At 36.2% G+C, this 25955-nt stretch overlaps 1 protein-coding gene across 2 annotated transcripts in view; it reads right to left on the reverse strand.

Annotated features, from left to right (window-relative positions):
* The window catches only part of UBR3 (ubiquitin protein ligase E3 component n-recognin 3), a 106626-nt gene that overhangs the window by 24080 nt on the left and 56591 nt on the right, over positions 1 to 25955 (reverse strand). Inside the window, exons 25-31 of one of the 2 annotated variants that reach the window (XM_063400541.1) lie at positions 22715 to 22864; positions 22062 to 22195; positions 18512 to 18622; positions 16816 to 17016; positions 15873 to 16009; positions 10311 to 10396; positions 476 to 581 (exon numbers count right to left, since the gene is read on the reverse strand). In XM_063400541.1, coding sequence (XP_063256611.1) covers positions 476 to 581; positions 10311 to 10396; positions 15873 to 16009; positions 16816 to 17016; positions 18512 to 18622; positions 22062 to 22195; positions 22715 to 22864 — 925 coding nt within the window. Of the gene's footprint in view, positions 1 to 475; positions 582 to 10310; positions 10397 to 15872; positions 16010 to 16803; positions 17017 to 18511; positions 18623 to 22061; positions 22196 to 22714; positions 22865 to 25955 lie in introns of both variants that reach the window. The other variant, XM_063400540.1, reaches the window with a different exon arrangement.

Genomic DNA, 25955 nt, shown 5'->3' on the forward strand with positions numbered 1-25955 from the left:
TGTCATGTTTTAAAAGCAAACTCAGGTAAGTAACCTGCTTCAAATAATAAGCTTGATGAAAATTTTTAGCCTAAAATATAATTATTTCTCACATATATTAAACCTATTTACAGCTATTAATCATTAGTCAATTTTCAATAAACTACCAACTTCTGTCAATGTAAATTTTGTTGAGCATCCATTATCAAGAGTAGCAGTGCCTTATCCACTTACCCAATACTATTCAATTTGCCTGTGCTTAAGCATACAAGATATGTATTTAAACTTTTGCTCAAAATTGGTATTTGTCAGATTTTTATGTAAAAGAAATCAGAAAACATATTTTTACAAATTTATACATACAATTTTTAGATGTTATGTCCATCAGCATACCTCACAGAGAATTTAAATTATGACAGAAAGTTACCCAAAGTCCCTCTGAAAGGATGTTTCTTTCACCAGGTAAAACTGATATTGGGTAAAATAAAATACTTGCTCTGAATTTTTATCCTGCAACGGCTGGGTTAGTTTTCTCCAGGGATTGTATGCAGAGTCTATACTGTAGAGGCGCATGTGCATGGCCAAGACGTGAAACAGCTGATCTGAAAGGTGAAGAAGACAGATTGCTGAGTATCATACACAGTGATATGAACTATTTTACATTAAATTGCCATCATGCATTTTACAAGATTTTGAGAAGCCTATCACGTCATTCCAAATAAACTGGCACCCTAACAAGCATATTTTTATTAAGGATTGACTTATTTTCAAAAAAGGGATTTGAAGAGAAGTAAGATTTCAGTAGAAGGCAGGAAACACATGCCTATATACAGAAAAATGTTTTAGAAAAAAGCTGTTTAGAAAGCTTTGACCAGACCTCAGTTGTTTTGGTGCTCCATGGACTTAATTACAGTCCTCTTTTAAAAAATCCTGTTTCATATGCTATTAAGTTGCCAAGGTTCCATGCTCACTTCAGTTGCCTCTCCAGTTAATGCCACAAGTGGTGATTTCCAAAACAGTTCTTAACAGGGACCAGTACACGTTTAACTGATGTAATTTTAGCTTTCATTCCTCTCACAGTTAAGTTCTGTGCACAACATATTTGAAATTTAACCTAAAATTGCTACAAGTTCTGGCCTATGGAAGCATCACTTTGGTTCTTCATCCTTAAAAGGCTTGTTATTCCTTCTGCCTTCATATGGTTATTTTGCAGGTAACTTTTGGACAAAAATATCTCCAAACCAACAAACTTCTGACTACATATCAATGACACTGAAGTACCAACAGTCTTTATAATGTCAGAGATTTGTCTGTACAACCTGCTGGAGATTTTGCTGATATTCATAATTTCAAAACCTTTTGTACTTCCACTGTAACAAAAATATCATCTGCAAAACACTTGTAAAAATTTTTAAACAGAGGATGCATAATTACTCATGGAGATTTACTGCAGTATTTTATATGAAAATTTTTTCATATAAATTTTTTTTCTTCCTGTCACTCTATATCTTGCTATTTGGTGTCATGCTTTTCTCCTGTTCAATTTTCTAGGATCCTACTTCCTTTCTCCCTTTCATTTTAACTTTTTCCTCTTTCTTCCCCACCCCTCATTCTTTCAATTGATCCCTTTGCATCTTTCTCTCTAAATCTCTCTCTCTCTCTTTAAAACCACACACTCACAGGTCCTCTTTATCAAGTAGAAATAGCAGCTATTAATTTATTTTCCATAAATAGACAATTACTCAGAGGTACGCAATGGCCACAAGAGTCGCATGATGGAATCAGCTGACTGCCAGAGCCTGAGGGCTGTAATTAGCTCCTGAGGTTTGTAAAATAATTGGAGCTGTAGATGGCATTGGAATTGATAGCTGCCACCTGCTTTCTGAATAAAAACAGTCAATGAGGACAAAATAAGTCATCTCTTCTCCTGGCAAGAGTTTCTCAGCAAAGCACTGCTTTGCTGATAAAGTTGAAAACTCTGAAAATTTACTTAAATTCCATCAAAATAATAAATATCCCTCAAGCATGGTTTTATTTGGAATGAAACCCATGAAAATATCTGTCCCTCCCCTCCTGTCTGTTTACTAAAATGAATGCTTTTTTTTTCCTCAACTGCTCCTTGCTTTAAATAGAAATGGGCAGCTACGCAAAATTGAAAAAAAAAAATTGAAAATTGAGAGTAATTAATTCATCCCCCTTCCTTTAACAGCTACTCTCCCAAGCGTTTACTAACATGAAATTAAGCAGGCAAGCATCAAATTCCAGCACTGGAGGATTTGTTTGTATCTGCAATGTGTAACATTAATGGAATGCAGACGCACGGTCAGTGTGGGTCCGCGCAGGAGGTGCCGCTCAGCCGCCGTGTGAGGCGGCACGTTCGGGCTGCCATGGGGGACGGGGGCGGCGCGGCCCCTCCGCACGGCAGCGCCCTCAGCGCCCGCGGGCAGCGCCCTCAGCGCCCTCTGTGACCTCAGCGCCCCCAGCGCCCGCGGGCAGCGCCGGCCCCAGGCACACATCGAGCTCTCGGGCTGCTTTGCACCAGTCACTCCAATCGCTCTCCTTACCACGTACTATCAGTCCCAAGTACTGGAGAAACACCAGAGCACTGGAAAGCAAGAACTGGCGACCTGATTGTGCACCAATTACCTGGTGCTGCACCGCGTCCTTGTGCCTGAGGGACCGGCAGAAACCTGCCTTAAGCCAAAGGAATACCCGAGGGCTTTCCTGTGAATTTGTGGAATGTAGAACTCCAAAACACAAGCATAAAAATACAGAATGTCCTCCCATTTTCTTATACGCTACTTGGAACCCTTAAAATACATGTAAGGACTGTTTTTAACCAAGTAGTAGCAAAAAATTACCATGACAATGGCCCACAAACATCAATCCAGGCTTGTGAAGGGGGACAGGAAGGCGATAACCTCCCCGGGTATGGAAACCCTGTGCCCCTCACAGTCCCCCTTCCAGCCCGGTCTCCCCAGGAGAGCCCACCCAGGTAACGGGGAAAGGCAGGACCTGGTTGGAGCTCAGAGGCACCAAAAGAGCGTTCTTAACCAATTTTTGTACCAAGAATAAATAATAATTTCTGAAAGCGCAGGAGCAAAAAAATTTGAAAACAGAGTATGATCCTTCTCTTCTAATAACTTTGTAATATTTGAAGCAGGCTGCCTCCAGGTAATTTGAATAAATACAAAAATCACCCAATTTGGATGCACAATATAACTTACTGCTGCAAGTCATCAGGGCTTGGCAGAATTCTAAAATTTAGACACGACATTTGAGTGGGAAAGATTGCTACTGTTTTAAAACATGATCACTCAAGTATTACCTACATTTGATGCACTGCTGTCACAACTCTCTCAACTCATGTCTTTGTTTTTCTTTGTTTTCACAGAATACATGTAAAGCTTAAACAACGCTGCATAGAATCATCTAGATTAGCAGTTAGAACTAGCTTTCAGTCATATTAGCATTCCTTAATCCACTTCTAAAAATGATGAAAATAACTCCATTGTGCTTTTGTTGTTGTCACTGCTGTTCTTGGTAGATTTACTTCTAGGAGTTAATCTGTTGTGAGAGAGGAGCAATAAACTCAACTGGAATTTGTACTTTCAAAAGAGCAGCTCAATGGATAAGACACTGTCTTTGCACTGGGACTGAAGCTACAAGAGGAAACATTATAATATTGCTCCTCTCACAAATCCCAAAAGATAATGGGTATTTTGTCTATATAGCCCCACTGCACCTGCATTCTTACTGTTTTTAATAATAAAGCACACTCATTTTACAGATGTTGACAAAGCTCTTAAAAATATTCTGCCACGTTACAGTGCAAAAAGTAAGAGTCCACAAAGGCAATCACAGCCCTTATCAGGTTTAGTGTGATATGTACAACATAAAAGAAGACTAAATTCAAGACATAAAAATACAGCAATTTGATAGGTGAATGGTAGAAATTCTAAAAATTTGTGCTCAATTGACAAAAATGAGTGATTCAGGAAGTTGCATTCAAATTTAAATTTTGGTCTCACTCGTAATCTTGGTTTGATCTGTGCCAAAGTGATCCCAAATTTCTACATAAGTTTTGCTGCCTTTTTTTCTACTTGCTTTTTTTTTTTTTTCCCCCCAGTCTCTTGACTGGTAAAGTAAACTCTCAAATTACCAGAGTTCAAATCAAATGATGCTTTCTGTTATTAATTTCAATTCCACAATGTAGAGCAATGTGTTGTCATAATGAAAGCAACGAAAACAAAGGAATTAGCTGCCTTTGTTTTGCTTGCAACACTCTAGATAGTGTGTTTATACTCCAGTCTCTCTTTATGTTAGGACATGTACTGCTATCATAGGAATTTGTCTTGATCCAGATTTCCCTTTTTACATTCCCTTATTTACAATGTGAAAACATCACACAGTGACACAGCAGTTCACTGCAGATGGAATTGAAAACAGCCTTGTCTCAACTCTGAAGATCTTACCAGACCAGGGATGCTTCTCCCTTCTTCTCCCAAAGTTTCCTGGGACTATCAAGAAGAACGTAAATTATAACTAAAACCATTTGATAGAACCAAACAGGACTTGATTGTCAATAAGGAGATTGAGAAATACTTTTCTCCTGGTAGAGATTTACTTAGTCCACTTAGCAACAGCAGCTGCAAAGACCTGCTGACATCTTCCCATTCATCACTGATCCAGTAGACTTGAATCAGTAAAAAAACCCATGAAGGTCAGGAAAAGCCTATTAAGGCATTAAGACTGGATAGTCTTTACAAAATCTCTTACATCTTCACTAAGCCTTAATTGCTGATGAAGCAGCTAATTACTCTCTACACCAAACTCACCAGTGTATGAAATCAACTTTAGCAGTGGAATTCCAACAGTACCTATCTTTGCTTCTCCCACACTAGGTATTAGTGGCAAACCAAGTGTTTTAGAAAACACTTGAGATCATCTGCTGGTAAGAAAAACTGCTTTTTCCAAGTTAGCATGAATGGGGTCCAAGGATCTGCAGACTGACATCTCCTAACTGAAAAAAACTCCAAACCAAGCAAATAAATCCAAAACCCCAAACTCTGCAACACCAGGAAGCCCAACCAACCACAGAACCCCACTGTAGCAAGGCATTCCTGAAAATTTCCTTTATTCTCCTTATTTTCAGCGGCTGCAGAGAGCTGCATGGGACTCTTTGCAACCATATCCACACAAATGATTATGGGGAAGCGACAGCTGGAATTCGATCTTGCAAATCATAAAAGAATTAAGTTTTTCTCCCAACAGGAAATACTAGGTGGCTCCAAGTGTCACTGTCCATATTGATAAAACTGAGACAGCCATTACATTCAACATGGTTGAAAAATTTGATACGTAAGAATCATGAAGAGAAGCAGTGAGTTTCTATGTTCACAAAAACACTACAAGCCCTGATTAAACTGATACTAACACCATAATCAAGATAAAGGCTTCAAATGAATGAGAAAAAGAAAACCATAACAAACCAATCAACAAAAACAACTCCTAGAAAGCAATACTGTTCTCAATGCCTAGAGCCATTGCAGAAGTTACAAGGGTGCTAGATGTTCAACTTAAGAAGAGTTTAAACAACTCTTAAATAATTTTTTGATGTCCAGTTGTGAATAACGTCCTTTTCAATTAATGCAGTTGAAGCTGCAATGCCAGACTGCTAGTTGTGGGAAGCATAAGGATAAGGAGGTCATTTACACAGAAACTGAAGACAGATGACAAGAGGATAAAACATTTGTTCTTTACCCAAACCCTAATCCTATCCTTCTCACAAAGGGGAAAAAGGAAAAAAAAAAAAAAAAAAACCCAAAAATCAAAAAGCAAAAAACTAGACAGGCAGAAAGAAAAGTACTATTTAAAAGCTGAAAAAGGAAGAGCATAAATTAATTTATATGTAACTTTTAAATTCTGTGGAACTGTTCATTGACTACTGCAAGATGACCAGAGTACAAATAACAAAGAAAAACTTCTGTACAAGTTAAAGAGAGGTCACACAATCAGAGAATGCTTAGGGCTGGAATAGGCCTTAAAGATCATCTAGTCCCAACCCCCTCAGACTCCTGCCATATTCCATTAGACTGGGTTGCTCAAGGCCTTATACAAAAACCATACGGAGAAATCGTAATTATTCAGCCCTAATGCTGTGTTTTGACCCTGTTCAATAAATATGGAAAATGAAGATAAACAGGTCTATCACACTTTATAAAACAGAGGAATAAGACCTGTACAGTTGTTACATATCATAATTTTTCTTAAACCCAAAAGAATTTGCAAGGCCATAGACTCTAAGATTGTAATGTAGTCCCTCAAATAGGACTTGATTTTTAAGTAAAAAGTAATAGGATACTATTTGCATTTTTTCATTACATACACATACAAAACTTTAGGCCTTAAAATGGCAGTTTTGCAGCCAAATTTTCTTCACCATTCTTCTCACACACACTTGGTCACTGACACTAAGAGCTACATTAATCATTCTTAATTTTACTTCCCAAGAGGAGCTGCCCTCATGGTGCAATCTACTTAAACAGCTCTTGACCTATTTGTTCCCACCACATTCCCCGATGTTTGCTGCTGTAACAGCTCACCTGGGACAACATATTCTATTTTCCACAATATCTAATCACCAAACCTCACAGTTGTTACAAGACTACTGCACAGTGGTATGCTTAATCACAAAAGAAACCCCTCACACAGAGAAAAAGCCAAACCAGGTTCTGTTTTACATTACTTCTGCTGAACCTGACATGAAAGATGTTTAAAAACAAAAACAGTTTCAATACTGTGCAAGAAAGACTTCAACAAAACAGTACTCAAGTTCTAGATGGGGTATGGATATTAAAAACCATTCTTTCCTCACTGCAGAAGACAATGAAGAAGTTGCAGGTACATTTTAAATCAAACATCAAAACCAGGATTGCTCTTAGAAAAAGAAATTACTATGTAAGCATGATAAAATATATTCAGAATATGGCTCTACAGAACTGCAATTTTTCATAATGTTTCATGAAAAACATAATTTTTTCATCCTTAAATGCAGGGATATAGAAGGTGCAATGAAAGAAACACAACTATATAATAGTTTAGTGAAAACAAACCCTGCTACACATGTAAAGCTAATTCTGCTCCCACTAGTCTAGCCTAATGTCCAAACCTAAATATAATAATAAGAAATGGAAATACTGTACAGGTCTGTTCTAGGAGAATTCCATTACCTTACATTAAAAAAAAGACTATTTTAATGCAAGATTAAATATGACTAGATTGCTACATAATTTTATGAAGTACCAATACAGAACATAACCAACGTGAGGACATTTTAACAATGACTAGATGACATTCACTTCTCTGTTCTGCTTAACGCAGTAACACATTCATATATGTAGTGCCTTTACCTGGAAGGCCTGGAATATTTCTGGAGTGCAAGACAAACACTAAGAACACCAATATGACTGACTTAGATGTAAAAAAGAAAATTCACTATTCTACCCAAAACTGTGGAAAAAAATCAAGTGCACTGTGGTAAGATGCTGTCCACAGAAATGTGACTATAATCCTTTTAGCAACAGCTAAAGGAAAAAGCACTAGTACAACACACTCAAAATTACATAACAGAAAAATATTATTGTAAACAAAGTGCAGTGCATTTTAAGTAGAAAAAAAATCAAGATGTGTTATAAGGTTTAAAAAAATCAGCAATATACTTTTCAATCAATATTCTGGCAATTTTAGATTAAACCCCTGTGTGCAAGTATATTTGAACAGCCCCAGCCTCTGTGATTCTATGAAAACAGTTTTCCTTATTGGGCTATTTTACTTCTCCTACAGACAATTAATGCACAGTCTCACAGTGGATTTCCAACCAAAAAAGATGTATTTTATGAACGTTTTCTATTTTGTAAACTAGCACATATTTTTTAAAAGCAACATTTGATGTGATCTTAAAGCTTCTCTTTAAGAAGACAATTTCTTTACTACTCATGTGTGAGGATCTCTAACGTTTGATAAGTTAAGTAAGTTTAGTTTGTTCCAGTAATCTATTTTGAAGAAAGGAAAACTTGTTAATTTTCTGAGACACACAGAGTCAATGGCAAAATACTAAAAAGACTGGAAAAATATGTAAATATGATGTATGAATTTAAACAGGATTTAAAACTGTCATGCCTAGCTGAGGTATCCACCCAGCATAAGACAATTCTCCAGTGGAAATACATCCTCCATGTATCATCTCCAATTCTGTAATTCTCCAAAAAGAAATTTCTCCAGTGATTAAAGTATTTTCCATGCATTTCAAGGCTTGAGAAATAAGCATTAAATTTCCTGACAATCTTTTCACAGACTGTCAGCAAAAGGTATGCCTTCTTGCAAAGTCAGGTCCCAAGGATGTAAGAGTCCTTCTTTATGCAAGAGGATGTTGAAGGGATGGTGTGGTAAGACTAAGAAAAAAAAAATGCATTATACAAACCACCTAGTGTCAGCTACCAGGCCTTAGCTTGGTGGCTTTTTTTTTCTTTCTTTCTTTTTTCTTCAAATAACACCAAAGAAAGAAAAACCACTTTGAGGTAGTTTCTCTCTTTGTATCAACTGATGTAGAGCAAATAGCAACAGTGAAGCTACAGAGATGCACACAAATGAAGCTGCCCACCAATCCAGTGGTTCAAGCACTCTCTGCAAAATCATAATCCTCCAGCACTTAGTAACATTAGTTGGTGAAGCACCATCAGAAAACCCATTATCTTTTACATCTCTTTAGCTAGCTAGCTAGCTTTTAAATAGGTACGTGGAACAAAAATTTGATGTGATGTCAAACATTTCACAGTGTTTTAAGATGTAATGAATATGTCTCATTCCACTTTTATCTTAGAATATAGATCATACATAAAAACAGAGATGTCCTGATTTTGAAAAACTCAGTGAGATAAAAACATGACCTTGCAGATTACTGGCCACTTCCCTGCATACATTCTTCAAAACTCTAAATGTCAGGAAATTTTATTACCAGTAAAATTTTGTTACCATGTGAAAACAAGGATACACTCTCAATACGTGTAACATCATTAAAATTTTTTTTCACTTTCAAAAATTTTTCCATTTTAAGCTGAAATCTCCACCTAACCTGCTCATCCATGTTCTTCCAAATACATGCCTGTGAAATGGGTAACACATTAGTAAGAAGCTAAAGTTCAGGGAGAAAGTGTCCATCTTCCTAGTGAGCATACAATTAAAAATACAGTGTAATCTAAGTATGTATTATCTGCAGAACCCTGACTAAATGCTTCAAACTTGCACACAGTGATCTAGAGATGTTCTTGTAACACATGCACTGTTCAAATACTTTTGTCAGCTGAGAAAGAGGAGTAATGATGGTGGGAAAGACAATGTGCAGTTTAAAACTATTTTTTAAATTAACAACACGTGAATGAAATAAGTTGAACTACATTTCCTGGCACTAACAGAAGGCTTTGTCCTAGAGGGAATGTGGGCACCATAGCACCTGGTGAGATTTCTTTGGTGGCTTGTCACCTCAACGGATGAGGAAAGCAAACCCCAGAAATTGGGTACCAAAAGACAGAGGTGGGCCTAAGCTTTCTTTTTTCCTATGGAATCTCCTGCTATTGCTACATAACCTTGACTTAAATAAGCATTAGTAGTAGTAGCAGTATTCTGGCAGGCTCTCCAATTTTTCCCAACAAAAGAAAATGTTCACTTGTAACTGTTTATATTCCAGTAAAAGATGAAAATATTTTAAGAAAAAAACACTTCTGGCAGCAAGACATTGCTTTATTTGACAAATTATTAAAGGTTTCAGAACAACAAAATTTGAAAATTTCTAAGAAGATTTGCAAAACTTTGTGGAAAAACTAGGCAAATTAAAGACATGGGATGCTGTAGCTGCATATTTCTAACTATGACACCAAGTTGTGAGCTACATTAACGTTCAGAAAACAAACTTCTTTCCTATTGCTCACAACAACCAGGGTGAAACAAAGCTTTTCTGCCTTAACCTTAAAATACTTCTGGTGTTACTCACAGAAATACAAACTTATTAAAAAATATTACATGTGTAGTATGACAATTGATTTCTAAATAATTGTACTTACAAGACATGAACAGCTCTAACGAAGAATTTGTGCAAATTAGTTTTCAGATTTCTCTAACAGAAACAGAAAACCAGACACTCCATTTGGCAAGTAAAAAAACCCAAAGTTTTTAAAAGGAAAAATTTGATGTAATTAAGAAAATACCAGAAAGAACCAGACATATTTATTCAATATTCTAATAATTTATACTGCATTTAATAAGATGGAACTTACTTAAACATGACCTTTTCCCAGCTGTGCTTGCACCTCCTGAACACAAATTTCCTCCTCGATGGACCAGCTCAAGCTCCAAGTTTGTTCTGTAGGAAAAACATAACAGTATTGAATGGAACAACATTATTCAAGCTTCTGTGGACACAAATGAATCATGACAAACTCCCAGCATACACTAAATAAAAGAATACTGTGAACTAATCTTTAGTGTGAAATACTGCCACAATAGAACTAAACAAACCTTATCAAGATATTGTTATATATGATTTTAAGTACTATATTAACACAGTACTGTATTGAGTAGTGAGAGAAGAATTTAAAAAATGTCAATTCTATGGCTTGCTTCTGTATGCACACACAGCATACATAATACATGAATTTATGTGCAAATCTAGAAAGAGATATAGACTGAGAGACTGGCTAACTTTCAGTCAATCATAGACATCTAAAAAGTGTTCTCTTTATTGCAGAGCTTTTGTTTCACTTTAAACAATCAGAGAGTACAATGGATATGGCATCAACTAAATATGAATACAGTCTAAATTATAATTAAAGCACTGCCCTTTATAGATAAGTTAGTTAATAAAAGCCTTGGAGGTTAATTCTGAATGAAATGCTATTCACTGCAGCTCATTAGTATGAAACAAGAGTTGTGTCACTGAATCTCTGCATGTCACACTGATGCTTTCTTTCTCAGTATTACTGTAATCTGATGCTTAGGCACCAATTGTTTAGGCCAAATTCGATAATTTTTGTTTAATTTTGGAATTGGATGTTTCACTACTGCATTATCATTTACTCTCAAGATTTGGAGCAAACAATTTATGTTCTATTGTCTGAAAGCCTGTTTTAGTAAGTCAACATTTTTAAAATTAAAATAAAGGAATATAATTCTATTATTCTGAAGTGTTGTTTTGCTAATTCAATCCAAACTACAAATCTCATTCTAAGCATATTTTATCCTTTAATGAAAAATGAAATCATTTTAGGTTTGATATAATGTGACTGAATATTAAAATCTATTCTAGAATTTTAGGCACATAACGTATCCAAAGCTAAGAAAATTCTCCCCCCAATACATTTAAGAGGAAACTACAGGATGACTTTTATTCAAAACAAATTATTTTTAAGAATTTCAGCTTCATCAACTTGAAAGAATAACACATTTAGATATGCAGTGTTTGTTGAGACACTTTCCTATGTTTTTAAAATAGCAACATTTCTGAATATTCCTATCCCTAAGTTTGCAGCTTATGCCATCCATTTCTGAAGGAAAGCTTTAATCCTCTCTACTCAGAAAAGGCAATTTAACATTGATAATGTGCCTGCTCAGAGCTCCATCTGGTTGCTGCTGATAAGGGCATCTGTGTGACAGGGGAATTTTCCACTCTTCAGGCGATTTGCAGAGCTCACTGAACTTCTGAAAATCTACCAGCAAGGCAGCAGGGACAGGGATTTCATATTAGTGGGCAAAATAGCAACTGTAGATCAGCGTGTGCTCGTTCATCGTGGGAATAGGAAGAAAGTCAGTACGTTTTATTTCTATGAACCTTCTGATAACTAATTTGAAGAACAAAATCAACGAGTCTTCCACTAAAACTCAGATAATTAAGAACTAAATAAAAAAGACTACCTGAATGTTTGAGAATAATTTTCTAGATCTACAATTTTAAATTTCCCTTTCACCGAGGCATATGTGCCATTTCACAAAACAAACCTCAGGGACAATTCTGAAAAATACCTCTTGCTGGTACATACGAGGTGTCATATAGGACTTTTTACTATAAGGAATGTGAGGAAAGTTATTTCTGTCATCAAATACTCTATTCACATATATGACACCAATTCCTACCTCCCCCACTTCTTCATTGTCCCCAGCTCCTTAAAGACAGCATCTTACAGCACAGCTTTCTTGGAAATGTAGCTATTAAACTTTTCCTTCAATCTGTTTCTTTCAAAATATATCTGTAACTTGGCATAAAAATGCACAGTAGAGAAAGCACTTCTGTAAAAATGAACACTTATGCTTCAGAAAATATTGTACATCAGGTACAGACCTCGATCCTTTTTAGGAGAGCAGTTTATCTCCTCCCTAATTTGAGCTCCCTTCTGCCTTGAGGATCTGTGTTCCCTCTGCTCTTTACTGAAGAAAAGCAATGAAGAAAAACTGGGGGCATCTGATAGAAGTGTGGAATACAGAGTGGTCTCTGAAAGAATCTTTTGCTATCTCAGACTCCTCAACATGAAGGAATGAGAATGAGAAAGAAAATCTTTATGAGAGTCTTCTTTTCCTATCTAGAAATCTCAGTGTCATTCATTGGAGCAAAAAAATTTGTAGAACACTGCCTTTATCCTCCTCACTCACAGAAAAAACCCTGAGAAAATGGATTTTGCTCAGCTGTCCTGACTTCTGATTAAAAACAGACCTACTTCATCTCTTCTTGGAGGCTTTTATTAAAAGAAGCATATTGGGAATGGGAAGGGTGATTTCACATTTCTGAGAATTCATATCAGGACAGAGTAGGGGAAAGTAAAAATGCAATGTTCTTTCCAGAGAGGGAATATATTTGGATGGACTTGCTCTTCCTATTGGGACAGAAGAAGCATAGTAAGCACTATCACTTTTCTCACCTCAATTTACAAACACAACACATAGATGCAGAAACCCCAGACACTGAGAGACAGACTCAGAAGGAAAGAACACACGGCTCTTACATCAGTGTATACAGAGCTGACAGAGAAACCAACAGGTTTGTTTGCACAGCCAACAAATGCATGCAACCACTGCTATGCAATACATAAACAGTCCTCCAAGACACCACCACTAATGACAGTCTTCAACGCTTTGAATGTGGAACTATTAAAATTAAAGCTAGGACACATGATTTGGGAATGACATCCTACACTAATCTTGTAAATGTCAGCAAAGACAAGGAGGAAGGCGTGAAAAGGGTACAAATTTAACAAGATACAACTGTTGGAAAAGCAGGAGGTAACCAAGGAGCTGCTGTTCCAGCTGTGCATGCAAATCAGGATGCCAAGACCCAAAATGCCTCTTGCACTAGGAAAACAGACAGCAGCTAGCCCTCCCATGAGGTGGTAGAGAGTTCTTTTGTTATTTTTTTTCTCTGCTACCAGTGACATATGCCTGGGTAAGCAAAAAGGAAGTTCCCTTTTTCCTGAAGGAGAAAGAATAACGTGCAGCAACTGGCTATGTATCGTTTCACCTTCCCATTGCAGCATGCAATAATCCACTGCAAAGCTGCCATTCAGCTCTAAACCAGCATCTTTTAGGACAGGAGATGATGTCATTTTCTGATTGAAAATGGAATATGACTTAAAAGAAGATAAAGAATGTTTAATTCACACAGAAATACATGGCGTTAATCAAAGTATCATTGTATTCAAATGCTCATCTAAACAAAGGTTAAATACCAGGAAAAACTGTGCAACAGTGTAGAAGGTCTGACCAAAACCAATTAAATGCTTCAGAACACCTGGAATTAGAAATGCTCAAAGGTTACTGGTTGGTAAGGAAGGCAAGGGTATAATTACCTCAAGAACCACTCTGGATGGAAATCAGGAAGAAACAGGTCAAATGAGAGGAACAACTTACAGAAAGTAAATTACTTCAGTATGTAGTTTTAATTGTGGATAGGCTGTTATTTGATTACTTAAAATTAAACACATAATAAAATCATACAAAGAAAACTCTTGCAGTTTGGAAGATGATGTACAGACTTATTTCCATAAATACAAACTGTACAGTAATTTCAAAATGTATTGAAAAGTTCAATTTTTTTAACCCTACAGTTCTTATGCAATTATTAAGTAGTAGAAGCGTGTAAATCTGGATTGCTGCACTGGCAAGCAAGACAAGTTAACCACCTTGAAGCTGATCTGCCAGGTTCCCTCATAAGTGATCTTAGGAGTTAACAATACAGTAACAATACAGAAGGATGGACCCAACACCTGAAATTCATCAGACATGGATAAATGGAAAATTGGTGACAGAAGTCTAACCCGAACAGGAGAAGGTCACAAGGAGTACAAGTGACACATCCTAATCACAGTGTACACCACGATTTCTCTCTCCAGCAGTGCAAGAAGCAATGACATGTTGTTCTAGTTTGAGGTATTTTTAACTCTTTGAATGAAAACAAATCTTGAGCTCTGTGTGTAAATATGAAAGTGATATATAGATACATTTGTTTAGCTAGTATTTTAAAAGTTATATAACATGGCTCTGAGAAATGCATTTTAACAACATTTTTGTACCTTAAATGGCATATAAAGTTATGGTTACAAGTAATCATACTTTGATATGTGAAATATTGAATCTTTTGTATTTTTGGAAGGGTATTTAATTGTATTGATCAAACATGTTATTGCTAAAAAATCCCAACATTACTTATCCTTGTATAGAATATACCACTTCAAAATACAGAATAATCCTTTAACTTGCTATGTATAGAATTTCATAGCTCTTCTGTATCAGTTAAAATACTCTGAAAGAATACAGATAGCATTTCTTTTAAAAGAATAATATAGTAATCCAAGTTGGAGGAGAATTCTGGAGATTAGATGGTCTAACCTTCTGTAAAAAGTGGAATCTTAGATTTGATTTCAGTGGAACCTCAGAGTCCTGCTGAGCCAAGCCTTGAATATTTCCACTGCTTACATACTAAAGACACTCAGCAACCAGAGTTTATGAAACTGCAACTAAAAAATGCTACTCAATGGCATCACTTCTATGCTTGCACTTTCTCTGCAGTCAGCACCTTCCCTGCAGGCCTCAGTGAGTCAGAGTTTAGAAGATTATTTGCTTAATGAGTATTTCAAGTTCTTATGGGAAAACCTGGTATTACAGTAAGTCTAAACAGATGAACCATTCAGAGTACCTTAATATTTATGGTATAGAAGGAGAGACTGATTTTCTTAGAGAGTCTACGTGACACTGACAGCTCTAAAACCACAAACATCACCAAGAAAATGCTGCTGGTTTCAACACTTTTTTAGAAGTCTAAAGACTAAATGAAGAGAAATTCCTAGTTGATGATGTAGTAAAAAAAGCACCTTCTGTAACCTTTTTTAAGTAAATAAAACTAATGTGTGGCAGAAAGAAAAAAAAACACCTTGTGATTTAAAAACTAGAAATATGGCAGTGATACAGAAAAAAATCTCATTCTGTAGAAGACAGAGTAGATTTGACTGTTTGGGACAGGAAAGTAAAACAAGAAATGCAACATAAAATTTTGATATACGGAAAGCAAAACCTTGAATTAAGAAGAAAACTAAAAAGCATATGACACAATGTTCTCTGGGTTTTGTGCCACTGCTGCACACAGTAAAAATGAACTGAGAGGCACAAATCTTCCTCTTGCATAATGCCTGTATATGAAAATCAGAATATAACTTTGAGGTACTGAATAGTCAAAAAGTCCTTTTTGGAGAGGATGAAATATTTTTAAATGCTTTGTTTTTAAGAAGAAAGCTATCTAGTGACTAATACCATTAGTGAGAAATACAAAAGAAAAAATATAAAAAGAAAATCATACCCACCTGGCTACAGAATACATAAACAGGAAATCATTGTCAGGTGATCCAGGAGTCTTACTATAATCTGTATACTTCTTCTGTGTGGTATTTTTTATATCTTTCATTACAGATTCCATTTCTTTACTGAGGTTGGTTTCAGACTATGAGCAAAGACACAAAAGAAGATTAGTTAATTTTACCTGAAGAAATGCAGTAATTGATTGTAAAGTGTAGTACTTTCATATTTGTAAAACATATTTTCAGGTTATGAAAAAATATGCATTAAAAGTCAGTATTCTGTCTCACAGATGTGTCAGAATATTTTGGAAAGTTATTCTGATTTGTTCTGAATATGAAAACAACTGTTTTGTCCATCTCCTAAGTTTAAGAACCTCAGTGCTTGTGCTATTTTAAAGTATATTTGCACTTAACAAATACACAAAAACACGAAGCATCTCCATCAAGACTTGAAGGTAAAAAATTTTAATATTATTTTATTCTGTCATTTAGAAGACTTCATGAAGCTTTGTAACACATGAGCATCTGCAAATTGCTCTTTCTGTAAAACAAATAGCCCATACCTTACAAAGTTCTTAAGAGACACTGTTTAAATACCTTCCAGTTACAAGACTATTGCTGTTTTTTCATTGCATGGAAATTATACATATATTTCATATTACATGAACTCGTTCTATGTAAATTACTATGGAGAAACTGAAAATGTACCCCAAAAAATTATATTAATCACATTTTGTCACAGCTTTCAACTGTTTATTTTTAGTAGGAAATGCAGTAAATGCCCTAAGTTTCTTGATAAGAAAACAATGGCACATTGTCTTCAATGTCAGAAGAAAATGACCTTTCCGAGGTTGCCAGGTTTCTAAGAGATCACAAATGCAATATAATGTAAAAACTGAAAGGTAGAGGCAAATTAACAAGGATCTTTCTGCCTTACACTGATGCTTACTGGGAAAGTTCCCAGCTGTTCTTGAAGCTCTTCCACCTCTTGCACAAGGTCTTGCATACTCTTGTTACTGTGACTTTGCCAAACGCTCCTTTCCATGTTGTTTCCAGGATAACAAGGAAGAACGCTGTTGGCAAACTGCCTACACAGGGGACAGGTAAATTCTCCTTTGTCCACTGAAAAACCCTGGAGGACTTGGTCATTCTACAAGAAAATAAAGAAGATGTAGCTGAAATTTGCAAACGATCATAGGGTTTTTTTGCTTGGTATTTCAAGTGTGTAGCCAAAAAAACTAGGTCTAAAACCTAAAGCTGCGAAGAAAGAATAGCTAGAATAGTTCCCCATTTTACTGACAAAGGTCTTAGCCACTAGAGACTGTCTTACATTCCTTCAATTCAATTAATTTTCTTGATTTTTAAGCACTCTACATTGTCAAAAATAACCCCATAATAAGGACTTCAACGGAGTATTTCCAGCATTTCATGTGTGTTGTCTCTTTCTGACAATTCCCATAAAATCTGAGACTCCAAGTACAGGCTGAAAAAAGCCCAATCAAGCGGCCACTGGCAGGCAGCATGAGAAGAACCCTGATGATTTCTTGTATCACATGAAGGATGAAAGAATGGACACAGAAGTGCATGTCTGGAAAGTGAGGATGTGTCCTGTTAACTAGCAAGAAACCTTGCTTCACCTTCATGAGTCGCCTCCATGGTTTCCCATGTTGATATCTAACTGTATTATGTAAAAATAAATGTTTTAATCAGATGAACACAGGTCTATATAACTTATTTCGGTCCTAAAAATGGTAGTAAATGGTCAAAATTATTATGCACTCATCTAGATACTAGTAAAACATGCTAGGATCAGAAGTTCACTTGAATAATCCAGAATACTCAAGAATACAGTTACATGGAGTAACGGTTTGTTTCAAGTTTATTAGAGAATCCATCAGAAAAATGACTTCGGAATTTATAAGATGCAAAAAATCACATTTCCAAAATTCTGCAAGTGAGACTCTACCACAAAAGTCCAAATTTGGCTGCTGTATTGCTTTATGTAATTTTTATGTTATTTTATATTTATCTTGATGACACAATTACTGCTGCAAGCAAATTAAATTAATATGGAAAAGAACAATTCATCATGGGATCCAAGAAAGGTTGCACACCTCCTAGTTTCTTTAGAGGTTAAGTTTCACAGTACGAGCAATGCTGACACTAAAAATACAAGGAATTGCTCACAGTTTTTCTCAAAATGAAAAGAAATCCCTAAACCACAAAAACAAACAAAACCCACAAACACCCTGCCCCCCCAACCATTGCCCTCCCCCAAACAAACAAAACCCCACCAAAAGACCCACCAAACCAAAACCTGAAGAGATATCCTGTAAAGTAATCTTGAACAAAAATGCTGGTTCATATGAAACAAGAAGTCATCACTTAGTCTTTATTTTTTGCGCTGATTAATTTTTTACAAGATTTTTTCTGATATATCAGAATAACTGAAAACAAAGTACTGTTGTTAGTAACGTCAAGATGCAATAAGAGATTAAGTTATGAAGTTCTTGAAACATAATAAAACATTCTGTACATTCACACAAAACATTTGACTGATCTGATTTGAACAGCATAAATGGAACTGATTTCAGTAAAAGCCATTCAGATCCAAATGAACAACTATGATCTTCAGTTTTACTTACCCGTAGGGATTCCATGTATGATTTGTGACAATCTATGTGTAAAGTGTGACCACAAGTTTGTACATAAACACCTCCTTCCCAGCCTATCGACACTGCTTGCAGGCAGGAACTCTAAAACAAAGCAACAACAGGGAGAAAAAACAACTATTATCTATAAAGCTATAAAAGTATTTACCAAAACTTCAAGATTTACAAGATAGATTTTTCCTAGCATGCTACCTAATTAAAAGATATCCTGAGGAAATAAATTTAAAAATCCATTTTATAAAAGGTTCTTATTTATGCTGACTGACATGGCTGCTATTACGCTATTCTTTCAAACAGTTATTCAACTTCTGCAGTTCTTGTCACTTAAGGTAACAAGTTCTTTAAGAAATCTCTTGTGTTACTGCATGAAGGTGGGTCTAACTCCAACAGCTGCTCCAACAGCAGAAGTTCTGCCCTTTACAAGGGCAATATACTGTTCCAACACATTCCACTCAGTTTTACAGGTAACCAAAATAACAATATCACAGTTATATAATTAAACCACAATCTGTTATTAAAATTCAGTGTAAACACTGGGGGGTTTTAATGAGCTGTTGAACAGTATCATATATAACTCATCATAATTGGAAAAGAGAGCAAATACTTGTTTAGGGAGCTCAGTTGTATACCAGGTTTGTTTTGGAAACACTGGCCTTATTGGAAGGCTGCACTTACAGCCCACAAGTCCGAAAAAGTTATCCCACTGGTATTTTTTTTAGAAAATAATGACCTGAAGAAACAATCTCCTCTGGCAAATTTATACAGAATTCTAGAAAATTTTTTTGCAGAGTCCCTAAGTATAGTCAGTCTAAGTAGTAAATCTCTGTTTCTCAAAAATTTCATACACAGACTGAGATGTGCATTCTGGTTATACATTTAAAGAACAGAGAAAGATTTATGGCTACCAGAATTGGAAAATAACTTTCAGTGTAGACTGACCCTAGAATGGTCTTAAATGTATGATGCAAAATCAGAATACCATGAATAACTCTGATACTTGCATTTTCTAAGAGTGGCCAAGTATATTTTTTTTCTTTTTTCCCTGCATAAGAGCAGGAAACCAAAACAAAATTACAAATTTTAGCTATGGGACATGCTCCTGTCCACCATGCCTCAACCTGTCATTCATAATGTGCTGTGAGCCTCTCAGGCCATAAAATAAGAAACACTTTCTCCTGCTGGTTCCTGGATGATTGAGTAGGCTGCAGTATTAATAAGGTTGGACGATATGTCTGGCTAAGCCCCACAGGACCAATATTTCATTCAGAAAAATCCTATCTATATATATCCATGAGGCTGCTGGGTAGCAGTTGTAAAAAAACCCAAACAACAACCAACCAACCAACCAACAAAACAACCTCAAAGTCTTAGCCAGAAAGGCTTTACTCTATTACTCTTGAGCTCAGAAATAAAGGAGAGTCCAAAGCAAGCCACAGGCTTGGGATAGAGCACACCTACATCAAGCTATTGGTTACAGATTCTGGAATCTGTGTGGGATTCTGCAAACAGTCCTATCAATTCAGTATCTCCTGATCTTTAGCCATACCTCTCCATATTAAAAATAATCACTTTGAATGATTTTTCCTTTAATGGGCAAGAACTTTACTCCCTGACACCAAGCATCAAATTCCAGCTAAGAAAGTGCAAGACTAAATCTCTATGGACAGAAGTTTTACCCAATCTCTATGCAGCATGTAGTTTTGAACGGCATTTTTGTTGATTTTTTTTCTTCTAGCAGAATAAGCTAGATCATATTTCATAACTTAAAATTTTTACATCTAAATGAAATTATTCACTTGCCTCCCAAAATCTATTAGAGGAAGGACACTTGTTGGGGAGGACACAGCTGATAAACAAAAGGACTTCTTATTGCTTAGCTCAGCTGAACAAGACACTCAAGACACTAGCAGATGTTTCCATTTTTATGTCCAGAGCAATTTAAGGATTAGTTCTTTCATGCAGGGACTTTCTTTTTAGCACAGTAGTGACCTGAAAGTGTGAAAGCAAAAATAGCTAATTCAACTGATGTTTGAATCAGGACTGGAATTTTTGAAAGTAGGACACGTTTGCTCATTGCATTACAGTGCATGTTAGACTGATGTGTTGGTAGTGTTACTGAAAGGGAAATACACTCTTTGGTAAGATCAAGGTTTTGATAACGTTTTACTTGGAACTCCTTCCACTTGTAGTATGCGAACATGTGAAAATAAAGCTCCACTTCAGCACTACTTCCATGCTTTTTATTACTTCAGCAAGGAAAAACATTAATTAACTATCTGAAACACTAAACCACTATCAACAATGTCAAAAGAAGTTTGTCCACAGATTTTCTCAGCTAAAAGATCATTTGTTAAAACACAATTTTTTGCTTAGGTCTTTCAGACTTTCACTTTCTAGCAAGGAAATATATTATATTTTCCTTAGAATAAGATGCTTTCTGAAAAGATTGACCAATTTTTAGGAGTGTATCAAAGCAATTTATGAATTTTACTCTACATTAATTTACACAAGCAAGCTGCTTGACTACAGTTGGCAAATTTTAGTTATCTGTGGATGTCATTATGAAAAAGGTAGTGTTAGAATAAAAATTGCCAGTTTTTCCAATTTAAAGACAATCTTTAAACTTCTAAAGGCTCTTTATTTAGTTAGATACACTGAAAAGCTGGCATCTCACCTAAGACTAGTCTATAGAAGCTAATTTAGGGTCACAGGTTCCATATTATCCTTCCCAAAAATGATTTCTCAGAACAGTTGTGTATTATCTCACATAGCTCTTTTAGCACTAGCAAGGGAAGTCACAGGCAGCCCTTCCATAAAGGTCTACAAGTGAACGTCCTGCTAAGCAACAAGAATTGGTTCTCACAGTTAAATGTGAGAAGCTGTAACTTGGCTTGCTGAAGTAATGTAAAACTCTGTTTGGAACAGCTAACAGAACTGCAAAGGAGACATTTACTATCAATTAATGTAAAATTGAACTTCAGATGTTGTGTACAGTTGACGATTCAGTAGAAGAGGATGCATTCTACTGGTTTATCCTTCCCATCCACTCATACTCCCCTTCTCTGTAGTGGCCCAGAAATCTGTTACAGATTAAAACAACTCTTTCCACTTACTTTGTGCTTCCAAAATACTTTTACCTGATTTAGAGCAATTCCTTGACTGGGTTTTCCGAAGGGTTACAAGTGAACTGGTGTTTGCTTAAGACAGTGAAACCAAATTTCAATTGTGTGGTCACACTGGATTGTGAAATACCTTCTTTTAGAGAGTATCTGTCTGGATGTTTATTGACTGTATAGCCTGTAGATATACTAGATACCTCTCACTAAAAATATAACTGGGGAGAGCCAGAAACTATTTAACAATAAGGACCCTATCAAATGCAAACACTTCAGAATGACTGCAACATGAAAAGCTTTCACTAAACATAGAAATGAAACTAGGAGAACTCTCAGTTGTAATTTCATTTATCCCTTCACATGCAAGTTTTTCTCAAGCAGCAGTCTAGTGCACAGGAACTCCTCACATCTTTGAAGTACTGCTGCAGGGTGGTGAGCCTGACGTCGTGCAGCGCTGCGCAGGTGTCCCCGGGGTAGATCTGCTCCTCCTCGCTGGTGGGCAGCCTCTTGGGCTCGGCGCTGTTGCGGCACTGCCCCAGCACTGCGGGACAAAGAGCAACACACAATGGGTAACAACGGGCCAAACTAGCAAGAAAGCAACCAGGCAACTCTGGGTTGTAACTATAATGAGCTTTGCTGATCTTAAAAAGTAAAAACTTACTGAAGAATCTAAACAGTGGAAGTTGTTCTTTTGCACTTGTACATTTTATATATATTTTTATATATATGTATATACAAACACCTATATCCACTGCCACTTGTATCTACATGCAGACACGCTGATGGCTGTTTAATTTTCTTTTCTTTCCAGTTTTTCCCGATTTTCCTTCCTGATTTTCTTGCAGATCTGTAATGCACTCCTGCATTTGCAAGAGCTAATAGAAAGTAGGAGGGAATTACCCCAAACTTTTAAAAAGTTCCTTATGTGTCTCACAGATGACCAACCACAAAAAAGAAGGGAAATTGTGTGCTTCCAGACCTCATGAGACACAACAGGATTTATGTACACACGCTAAAAGCTGCAGAAACACTGCTTTTCCTACAAGCCACCTACTCATACCTGAGGACGCTTGTAATAGTACAACTAGCCCTGTAGGTCTGTCTTCAGTAGAAGGGCCACTTTGTCCACAAATAACACAGTCATATATTGCCTCAGAAACATGCTGCTCGGATGTAGCTACCTCCATGGCAATATCAGCATCTGGTGATTCTAGAAACAAATATGAAAATTTGTATTAAACAGAAGTAAAGAAATCCAATTGAGAATTTCCATCTGAGGATGTCCAGTCCATCTGCACTGAGGTAGTAATGAAAAAATTATAAAATAATTTCTCAAGTTTATGTACAACTAAAACATTGTCAGTTGCTTGATGCAAACCTCTCTTCCAAGAAAGACACCTACAAAATGAAGTAAGTGTTTTTTCCAAAGACAAAATTACTCCCTGTGGAATGAAATGTTCCATTTGAGCTTGGTATTAAACTTGATCTCTTTAAAGCTTCAGTAAAACAGAAATCTAACTTCTATTTCATTAGATATTACACCGGAAATTTCGAACATAAAGAGATGAAGGGCAACAATAGGACTCTCTAGTAAAACCAGATTTGGTCACAGCTGACTGAAACAAGCATTTGAAGGAAAAATGACTATTTGTTTTCTTCATAGTCCACACTGCTCCATCCTAGGTGCACAGAAATGTTCAAGGTTAAGGCCCAGCTCTGAGGTATCAAAGCCACTGCACTTGACACAGCTTTGATCACACGACAGTTGGTGCTGACTTCAGCGCAAGACATTTTATGTTATGTTACCATCCAAGATAAGAATTCTTTATTGGCTTGAAAGAAAAGCACCTTAGGACTAAATGATCCACTCCTGGCTGCTCAGGAACACACACAGTCAGCCTCTTGATCTAGAATATGTGGTTTCTTTGTGTCTTTCCTAGAACATAATTCTTCTAAAGGAAAACACTTCCTTCCCTACCTTCAACCATATCTTTTATCCCTTTGATTAAGTTGGCTGAGGTACTGGATAGAGAATCCAAAAACCTTGAGTACAGCAACAGTCCTCATGCAGAATTGCTTTTAGGAGAACTGCTGTCTTCTCAAAGCCTACTACAAGTTTGGCACAGGAGGCTGCTGCCATAAGGAGAAGCGTGCTGGGTGAATATTTCTTTGCTATAAAAAGCTCCATGCGATGCTCTTGCTCACAGGGCTGAATCAGAATGACACTGTTCTAGTAAGCACTGATTTCCCAGTCACTTATTGAGGGCCATATGAAAATGAACCCTGATCTGCACCGACGTGCAGCTGTTAATATTGTACACATGTCTATCACCATCTAGTGGCAGCCACATGTACAATGAAATAAAATGCACAATGCACCAACTGCAAATGTCCAAAACATCCAGGAAACTTAGAAGCAAATGGTAGCACAGAAGGGAGGAAATAAACACTAAGTGCTACTTTTTATATCTAACATCACCTCATAATTGTAATACATGATTATGTACATCTATGTATCAAATGCAAGAAATGACAAGGACTAGAGTTTCAGCTTTCTTTTCCCTCTTTTTCTAAAATATTGTCAATACAACAGAAAATATGCAACCATTCAATATTTTTTGGAAGCGTAGAAAGAGAATATAATGTATAAATCTGATTTGGAGCAATTCAATGGAAGTCATCAAAATTTGTCAATATTTAATTTACAAAATACCATACATTCATCATAAATTGCACATTTTTAACCTGAAGGAAAAAAAACCCCAGAACTTAGGATTTAAAAGGTGTTCAAAATAAGTTCAATATATGCAATTTATACTTTTATTGCCTATGGGGAACTGGCACATAAAAATCAGGCTAATTTAATTTTAGAACTCAAGGATTAAGTGCATGCTTCCTTCACAACTACTTAGATGTAGATGTAGCAAGGCTACTCTGGCAAACAATAAACTTTCAAGGAAAGTAAGCTACTAGCACCAAGGAAGACTTCCTAATAAAATAATTTTAACCTGAGCTAGTAAAAGAACACAAAGGGATATTGGCAAGAAATCAAAATCTCAAATAAGTAAGAATACCAGAAAAACTGTAACCAAACAAAACCCCTCACTTCTTTTTGCATGGACTCTGAAAAACCTCAATTACTCACTTAAAATAGCTCCAAAGATTTAACTGAACTGATTTCACAGATTTGTCCTAATGATGTCAGTGTGTGAAGAAGGAGCCAATGAAAAATACAAGATAAGACACATGGTACTGGTTCACCACAGTTCACCACATTTCTGTAATGAGATTTGTCTTCTGTTGTAGTACACCTCATCCCCTTACAGTAGGTTCTGGAACTTTTCTTTGTCCTTAGGAATTATTTCACAAATTTTAATAAATATGAACCTTAAAACATTGGATGGACAAATTTGAACTGTGACAGAAATCCAGGGAACAGCCTGTAGTTCTCAAGAGTCTTTTAAAACTTGAATAATTAGCTCTTTGTTTAGTTTTGTACTGATAGAAGTGGAGAAACAAAGTTACAAAAACCTAGCACTCCCTACCTCCTAAGAAATTACTGATTAATCTACTAAAAACCAGCACACTGATGTACTGCAGAATGCATTGCTACCTGAATTTAATTTCATTTCTACTCTCCAGAGCTACGGATGCATTCTGTTATTTCCTCTACCCAGCAAAACCCCAGAAGCAGGAGGGCTTTGTAAACACAGTAAATGTGGTTCACAATCTCCACTGACTGTAGCCAACATCTGTCCTGCTGTACACACTGTGTCAAAGCAGCCCTTTGCTATCAAAGCAGCCATTAGTATGCTAATATTCTCTGCCCTGACCCAGCAGATATACTCTCAAGAGATCAGTACCTAATTTATTTTTCTATCTGGGTTCAGAAGATTGAGTGTTAGGAAATATATGTCACCTTGCATTAAAACTCTGCGCTTCTTTTAAGTCTAACTAAGGAGTGTTTCCTGAAGGACAAAATGACATCCTGCTATGACACACATTGTAAGAGAGACATAAAGGATCACCTGCATACTTATCAGGAGGCATTAAAAAAATTTAAAAATCACACCGGCCACTTCAGAGATATGAAAACTATTGAAGAATGAAAGATATCTTAGCATTTATAATTAACAACTTCACCAATTTACAAATTTTCAATACGATAAGTAGTTCAGCAGCTTGCCTGGAAAGGATCATAATTTGATTTTATAAAATTCAGACAGACAGACCTTTACAAATATAACTGTAATTTGTTAAAGGCTACTATTAGCCTAGAACTGAGTGGTTTATTTTGGTTC

This window comes from Prinia subflava, chromosome 6, assembly GCF_021018805.1.
Source record: "Prinia subflava isolate CZ2003 ecotype Zambia chromosome 6, Cam_Psub_1.2, whole genome shotgun sequence".
Classification (NCBI taxonomy): Eukaryota; Metazoa; Chordata; class Aves; order Passeriformes; family Cisticolidae; genus Prinia; species Prinia subflava.